General features: G+C 38.7%; 1 protein-coding gene across 1 annotated transcript; it reads left to right on the top strand.

Annotated features, from left to right (window-relative positions):
- The first annotated feature begins 1027 nt into the window (after window positions 1-1027).
- On the top strand, window positions 1028-2345 carry HTR1F (5-hydroxytryptamine receptor 1F). Its single transcript, XM_036446216.2, has one exon. The coding sequence runs from the start codon at window positions 1047-1049 to the stop codon at window positions 2163-2165; it is 1119 nt and encodes a 372-aa protein (XP_036302109.1). The 5' UTR covers window positions 1028-1046; the 3' UTR covers window positions 2166-2345.
- Window positions 2346-8463: the final 6118 nt, after the last annotated feature.

Raw genomic sequence — 8463 nt, 5'->3', positions numbered from 1 at the left:
GTAGAAAAGAATAACTTCCACTTCAGGGTGTGTGCCATGCTTAGCTCTCCTACTGTCACAGTCACCTTAGTAGGTGGGTTGTTTGGTCAGAAGTGTTATTGTAATAATGAGCAGTGTTGTTCGGTTATTTTACTGTATCTAATTTTATTTTATTTTAAACTAAATTAACTACTTCTAACCACAAAGACTACTAAACACTCTGATGTTTTACTCATTTCATAAAACAATCATCGAATGTTAGAGAGATACTAAAAATATTTTATTTTTGTTTACTTTTCTTTTTATAACCTTTATATTGTGACATACTATGCATTAAAATTTTTTTTAGTCCTCATAAACCCAATAATAATGTCCTTAATATAACTTTGAATTAAGTGCAAGATTGTTTATGATTTTAAATACTGCCTTTAAAATAATATTTTCTTATGTAATGCACAAATAAATATTAATGACATGTGCTTTTAAACTTTTTCTGGCACGAACAGAAAATCATAGCTAGGATTAACACAGTGTTGTTGCTTTTTAATGCAATTCTATAATGGTAGCGATTTTACTGAATAATAGTTTAGTTTGCTCCTAAAAATTATTTTATTTGATCTGTATTCCAAAGAATGTTTTGAAAGATATTATTTGTTACTGTTCTCATTGGTTTTTAGATTAAATTTAATAAAAAAAGAAAATGAATTATCTCAACTCATTTTTTTAATCTATAGAATGTTATAGAAAAACATACACCTATACTTTTTTAAAAAATATATTTTATTGATTTTTTTACAGAGAGGAAAAGAGAGGGATAGAGAGTTAGAAATATCGATGAGAGAGAAACATTGATCAGCTGCCTTCTGCACACATCCTAACAGGGATGTGCTTGCAACCAAGGTACATGTCCTTGACTGGAATAGAACCTGGGACCCTTCAGTCGCAGGCTGACCGGTTAAAGCTACATCTATACTTTTTAACGATTTATTCTGAAAGAAAGAGAAAAATATTTAAAGCTTTCTCTGAACTTCTCCTTTGTAACAGATACCAATGTTTCGGCTGTATTAATGTTCTCAAACCAAGACATGGAGTTCTTAAACTCATCTGATCACAATCTGACCTCCGAAGAACTGTTAGACAGCATGCCCTCCAAGGTCCTGGTGTCCCTCACGCTGTCCACGCTGGCGCTGATGACCACCACCATCAACTCCCTGGTCATCGCTGCCATCGTCGTGACGCGGAAGCTGCACCACCCAGCCAACTACCTGATCTGTTCGCTGGCCGTCACAGACTTCCTGGTCGCCGTCCTGGTGATGCCCTTCAGCATCGTGTACATCGTGAGGGAGAGCTGGGTCATGGGGCAGGTGGTCTGCGACATCTGGCTGAGCGTGGACATCACGTGCTGCACCTGCTCCATCCTGCATCTCTCTGCCATCGCGCTGGACCGGTACCGGGCCATCACAGATGCTGTGGAGTACGCCAGGAAGAGGACTCCCAGGAATGCCGGCATTATGATTGCAGTAGTTTGGATTATATCTGCTTTTATCTCCATGCCTCCCCTGTTCTGGAGGCACCAAGGAACTAGTAGAGACGATGAATGCATCATCAAGCACGACCACATTGTTTCCACTATCTACTCAACATTTGGGGCTTTCTACATCCCGCTGACGTTGATTTTGATCCTCTACTACAAAATATATAAAGCAGCAAAGACGTTATACCACAAGAGGCAAGCCAGTAGGATTGCCAAGGAGGAGCTGAATGGTCAAGTTCTTTTGGAGAGTGGTGAGAAAAGCACCAGACTGGTCTCCACTGCCTACATGCTAGAAAAGTCTTTATCTGATCCATCAACGGACTTTGATAAGATTCAAAGCACTGTGAAAAGTCCCAGGTCTCAATTCAAGCATGAGAAATCTTGGAGAAGGCAAAAGATCTCTGGAACAAGAGAACGCAAAGCAGCCACTACCTTGGGATTAATTTTGGGTGCATTTGTCATATGTTGGCTTCCTTTTTTTGTAAAAGAATTGGTTGTTAATGTCTGTGAAAAGTGTAAAATTTCTGAAGAAATGTCAAATTTTTTGGCATGGCTTGGATATCTCAATTCGCTTATAAATCCACTGATTTATACAATCTTTAATGAAGATTTTAAGAAAGCATTCCAAAAACTTGTACGATGTCGATGTTAGTTTTAAAAAAGGTTTATTATCCAAAGGTTATCATTATTCTTTTTGAGGAGAAGTAACTAAGTGAATGCTAAATGATAATGCATTTAAACTTTTAGAAGGAAATAAATTAAAACTGCTAAAATGATGACTAATTTATATTTTAATAGCAGCAGGAATATTAAATTTATTAATATAAAAATATTACTTTTGACCATCATTCTAGAGTACTCAAAGTTAGAAAAGAATGCATTATTTATAAGCAGTATTTTGCTTCACCTATGCAATGTTCCTAAAAAGCTAACTGGAAATATATACATACATATATTATAAATAACAGTAGTTTTCCAGATTTATGTCTTACAAAAATTACTGTATTTTCCAGCATATAAGACGACCCCCTAATTTTACAGTTAAAACATAGGTTTGAGCCTATATTCGCTGTATAAGACTACCCCCACTTCAAAGAAAAGACTTACTTTGCCGTCAAGATCTGCAGGTAATTTTTGTGCAATTTTGGTCTTTTGCCCCCGATTTTCGGTTCACTTTTTTTCATTTCAAAATTATTTTATTAAAAATATATAATTCACCACAAAGCATATCTTTCTCTTACCTACCCACTCTTGTTCCCTGTCCATCTTAGGCAATAGGAAGAGGGAAAGGAGTTATCAAGGACTCTTAGTATAACTGGAGGAAATGTAAAAGTCAGAGAGAATGTCTTTGTATTTAGATAGTAACCATAAAGTGAGTTAGGTACTGCAAAATAATTTTAGATACTGAACTTATGCATATTTTACATATTCTTTTTGTTTCATATGAATTCCTAGAGTATTTTTAATTTAACTTAATTTAATGTTTTTTCATCACCATTTATTCCCTTATACGTTCTTCCACTTCTATCCCCTGCCTGTGACCCCACAATCACCACACTGTTGTCTGTCTGCCAACCATCCGTTATCAACATTTGAAATCAAAGCCTTACTCTAAGTAGCAATAACTAAAGGGGAAAAGATGGGGAGGTCAGGGAGAGATGTTATACTTACACATGTTTATTTAGGAATCAAATATAAGGCACTAAGTACCCTAGGCTATTCATCATAGTTATTATATTCATAATGTCTTTTTAAGAATATAAAATACATTTCCTTTCTGTTCATGTTAATAAGCTCAATTGCTAACTAAAATGTTCATGAGCCTTTATACTTCAACAGTTCCAAACCTTATATTTAAACTTTATTTCCTTTTTATTAGAGAGAATGTGATAGAAACTTCTAGAACTTTTCACTGACTTAAAAAAAAAAATCTAATTTCCAATTGATAGACATGAATAAGCAGATACTCCTTATCATGATAAATATCTACACTAAGAAAAGAGAGACATGCAAATTAACCATTACTCTGCTATGCCAAGCCATGCTCACCATCAGGAGTGAATATGCAAATTAACCCAACCAATATGGCAGCCAGCCACGGCGGGAGCAAGCAGGAGGCTTGGGTTGCCCCGGCAATGAAGGAAGCCATGCTTCCCACCTACCCTGGCCAGCACTGGCCTCTGCTCAGGGCTACAAAGTTTCAATTATAGAAGATAAACAAGTCCTAGTACTTACTTCCAGCCAGCCCTGGCCTCTACTCAACGAGGCACTGAAAAAAGAAAAAAAAGAAGGGACTTGGACCTTGGGTTGCCAGAGAGTGATCAGGCCAAAATGGGATGTCAGGGGCCATTGGAGGTAAGCAGACCAGCAGAGGGGCCAGTTTGGGTGAGAAGGCCATCAGTGAGGGTCAGTTAGAGGTGATCAGGACAGTGGGGGGGGAGGGGCAGTTTGGAGTGAGCAGGCCAGCAGGAGGGCAGTTGGGGTTAGCAGGCCAGCAGGAGGGCAGTTGGAGGCAAGCAGGCCAGCAGGTGGGGCATTGGGGTGATCAGGCTGGTGGGAGAGGGAGCATTTGGAGGTGAACAGGCCAGCATGCAGAGTGGTTAGGGGCAATCAGGCAGGCAGGCAGGCAGGTGAGTGGCTGGAGCCAGCAGTCCCAAATTGTGAGAGGGATGTCTGACTGCCAGTTTAGGTTCGATCCCTGTAAATGGGCAGTAGGACATTCTTCAAGGGATCCCAGATTGGAGAGGGTGCAAGCCAGGCTGAGGAACACCTCCTCCCTGTGCATGATTTCGTGTACCAGGTCAATAGTATGTGTGTATATATGTGTATATGTGTATATGTGTGTATATATATGTATGTATGTATATATATATATGTGTGTGTGTATATAATATATATGATAATTACATATGTATATACCTCCCAATTAATTATTCTACTAGTTCAGTGAACCAAAGCAATTTCATAATTTTTTTATTGAAAGGCTTACCATCAACCAAGATTATTTGAAAAAGAATACATTTTTTTAAAGCTATACTATTATGTGTATTCTAAACATCCTTTCTTTGTGGATGCTTAAAGTACATTACATTTTTTATGTCTCTATAACATTATTCTCAATGTAACAAATATTTACAGAGTTCTTATTTTATATAAAGTCTTTTTAAGAATTACTATATAGAAGATACAAGAAATGCTATACTGTATACTATATAGAAGATATAATAAATATTAAAATACAGTTTATTCCTTAACATGTTTGCAATCTAAAGTGAGGGGGTGGGGGTAAATGCTATAATGGAAAAGAAAAAGAACAAAGATCTGGCATGGGAACTGCTTACATAATTTTAATGGTTCAAATTTTTAAAATATCACTTATGGTTCAGGAAAATTTTATAAAATATATCAAAAATATTATTAAATAAACAACATTTGAGTAAGAGAAATGGAAGGGCATACTCCAAATGTGGCGACATCAGTTCAGACTGTATCCTGCAGGTATTTGGTGGGACATGTTCATGGAATATCAGTGAGTTTGGCAACTATTTAAAATAGGAGGAAAAGAAAAGATTAAAAGAGAAAATGGCTGTCATGTGACAGACTCTGAATGTCAGAAAAGGAACTTTATTGTCAATTTGGTTACTGTCTGTCAATGAGTGATCACTTTTTAGTAGAAAAATTAGAAGTTTAGGATTCAAGCAAATAGAGTACTTTGAGATAATGACTTTTTGTTAGAAAGCAAATCAATAATCCAGGCAATGAAGTCTTGAACTTGATTCTGACAATGAGAAGGAAAAGGTGAAAGCAAATGAGAGATGGTATCGCAGTGGAATCTATAGGACATAGCAAATCTATGTATATAAAAGCCTAAGTGACTGGAACTACCAATTACTATGATGTGCACTATCCACCATGGGGCAGACACTCAATGCAGGAGCTGCCCCCTATTGGTCAGTGCATTCCCATAGCCAATCTCCTCTGACCAGCCAACCTCCCCTGGTCCCTCCCCACAGCCCCAGGGCTGGGACAGGGAACTGAGAGTGGGTGGCAGCAGACACAGCCCCTTTCCCTGGAGGACTGAGGGCTGGTTCCTTCCTTGGGGTTGGGGACCAACCTCCCATGCCCCATCCCACCCCCACAAGCCCTGATTGGCCTGCCACCTGCCCACTGCAGTGGTGGCATGGCAAGGGAAAGAGAAAGGGGAGAGGCAGCAAACCACACAGTGGCAGAGTGCCAATGATGGCTGTGAAGGCGGCCAGCATCTGTTTCTTCCATGCCTGGCCTAGTGACTGTTGCCCCCTCTCTGGCTCAGCCCTGGTCGTCCTGGCTCCGATTGGCCCTGATCACTGATCAGGCCTAGGGACCCTACCCGTGCACGATTCTTGTGCACAGGGCCTCTAGTATGTTAATAAGCAGGCAGGCAGATGAAAAGACATGAGTCAGATAACTTGTCCTCAACTGAAATGAGAAACTCAAGAGAAAGGACCATGCCTTCTGGTGAAATGACTTCTGTTTGGGGTATGTTAAACACATAAAGACATGTCAGATCTCACAGGCACTATAAGCAGTCTGGCCAAGAAAAACTAACAAATAAATGAGGTTTATCCAAAGCTCTTTTGTCCTCTTCTCTTCTCTTTATCTCTCAAAAACATATGCTGTTTTGACAACTCAAAGCCTGCTCTAGTCCCTGTCACTCTGCTTATTTCTCTTTCCCCTTCTCACCAAAATTTGATTGTGATTTATTCATGAAAGGCGTTGCTAAAATTAAAATAATCTGTTAAATTGACTTTTTTAACCCACATCAGAAATTTAAATATTTATATTGGAGAACTCTAAAAGACACAGCCAATCAATCTAAGGGAACAAATCTAAAGCAGGGTGTGTCCATCCAAATATACATACCACCCTCTACTCTGAGCTGAACTGTAGCACAAATCTAGGAAAACGTAGTGACAAAGAAGTCAATCTCTCCTCAGAGCTCTGGGGTTAATCAAGTTTATTATTTCTGTGTGCATAGACCTTTTTTTAATTCAAAGTTACCATGACACATTATAGTAATTACCACTTCATCCCTGTGTTTCCTGGAGGAGGTAAGGGTCATGCCACCACTCATGAACAAATATGAGAGATTTCTTTTTAATATATTTAAATAGTAGATAGTATAGGACCAAGTGCAATTTGTACTTTCTTTGAAGTTTACTAAAAACAGATTACACATAACATGATATTATTTCCTAAATACTTAGAATTTATGTAATGAAAGAAAATTTCAATGAAAAATTTCTAAGTTACTTAAAGTTAAGAATTTTTACAAAACGTATTTTTCTCACAATGATAACAAATGTAATGATATAATAATGTATATAACTTAACTGATAAGGTAGAAGAAGAAAGTATAAATATAATAGAAAATGATTAAATATTAGATAATGAAAGTTAATTTCCTGCTACAATTTTAAATATAACATCACTAGAAAAATAAATGGAGATTTTATTTTTGCTTTGCTTCTTTTAAACATTTTCAAATGAAGGGTGTATAAAAGGCAGGGACAAGACACAAAAGTTGGGAAATCAAACTACTGGATACTAAATTCCATCTAATATTTTATGATTAAGTAAAATTTGAAAGTTCATTACTGCTTATGAAATATAATTATATTTATAAAATCCTAAGCAACTGAATGACCAAATGACCGGTTGCTATGACACACACTGACCACCAGGGGGCAGATGCTCAATGCAAGAGCTGCTTCCTGGTGGTCAGTTCACTCCTACAGCCAACCTCCTGCAGCCCCTCACCCCCTGGCTGGCTGGCCATTTGGCCCCAATTGAGGCTGCCAACCTCTCACAGCCCCTACCCCCTCACCCCTTTCGGAATGGGTGCCAGACACAGGGCTCATGGCAGCATGAACCTCTCCCAATCAGGACTGACTGGCCGCGAGCCCACAGCAGGCGCAGTGGAACTGGGATGAGCAGGAGTGGTTTCAGCTCAAACTCCACAGGCCATGTCAAGGGACTCCACCTGTGCATGAATTCGTGCACCAGGCCTCCAGTTTTTATGATAAAACTGGTGTAAGATTGCAGATTGCCTACCTCAATAGTTTGTTTTGTTTCACAATAAATCCATGAAGTATAATAAATCCATAGCATGAAAGTGTATTCAGGTACTGGCATTTAACAGATCAGTCCTTATACAGGACCATTTTTCATTTAGAATCTCCAGGCTTCCTTCCCCTATTCTGGTGAATTTGACCTTCTCCCTCCCTCCAACCACACATGTGCTCTAGGGTGCGTGTGTCCTAGGGTGCCTGCTTGCAAGTGAAGAAAAGCTTCTTTGGGACCCATTTTTACTTATTATTATTATTATTATTGTTATTATTATTATATCAGTTACGTAAGCTCCAAATTTAAAAATTCCCTTAGCAGAGCATAATTTCCACATGCACAGGGTCAATCTTAAATTTGTCCCTCTGTATCCAGGAGTTTTGTGTACAATAGCTAAAATCTGGAAACAGCCCAGGTGCCCATCATTAGATGAGTGGATAAAAAAAGCTGTGGTACATATACAGCATGGGATACTATACAACAGTACAAAAGAAGGATCTCTTACCTTTGAGACAGCGTGGAGGGACCCGGAGATATGCTAAGCAAATTAAGCCAGTCAGAGAAAAACAAGTATCTCATGATCTTATTCATATGTGGAATCTAATGAACAAAATAAACTGTTGAACAAAATAGATCCAGTGATATAGAAGCATGGAACAGACTGCCAAACTCAGAGAGAAGGAGGGATGGGTGGGTAGGTGGGAAGATATCAAGCAAAGAACTTGTGTGCATATATACATAACCCATGGACACAGATAATAGGGTGGTGAAGGCCTAGGATGGGTGGGAGGGGGAGGGGATGGAAGGTGGGAGTGGGTTAGAAGGGGTCAATGGAGGGAGGGGTT

This window comes from Pipistrellus kuhlii, unplaced genomic scaffold, assembly GCF_014108245.1.
Source record: "Pipistrellus kuhlii isolate mPipKuh1 unplaced genomic scaffold, mPipKuh1.p scaffold_m20_p_2, whole genome shotgun sequence".
Classification (NCBI taxonomy): Eukaryota; Metazoa; Chordata; class Mammalia; order Chiroptera; family Vespertilionidae; genus Pipistrellus; species Pipistrellus kuhlii.
The sequence above is the reverse complement of the archived record's forward strand: the minus strand, read 5'-3'. Positions and strand labels throughout refer to the sequence as shown.

Excerpts from the sequence above, each read along its gene's own strand:
- HTR1F (XM_036446216.2), top strand. The coding sequence starts at position 1,047 with ATGTTCTCAAACCAAGACATGGAGTTCTTAAACTCATCTGATCACAAT.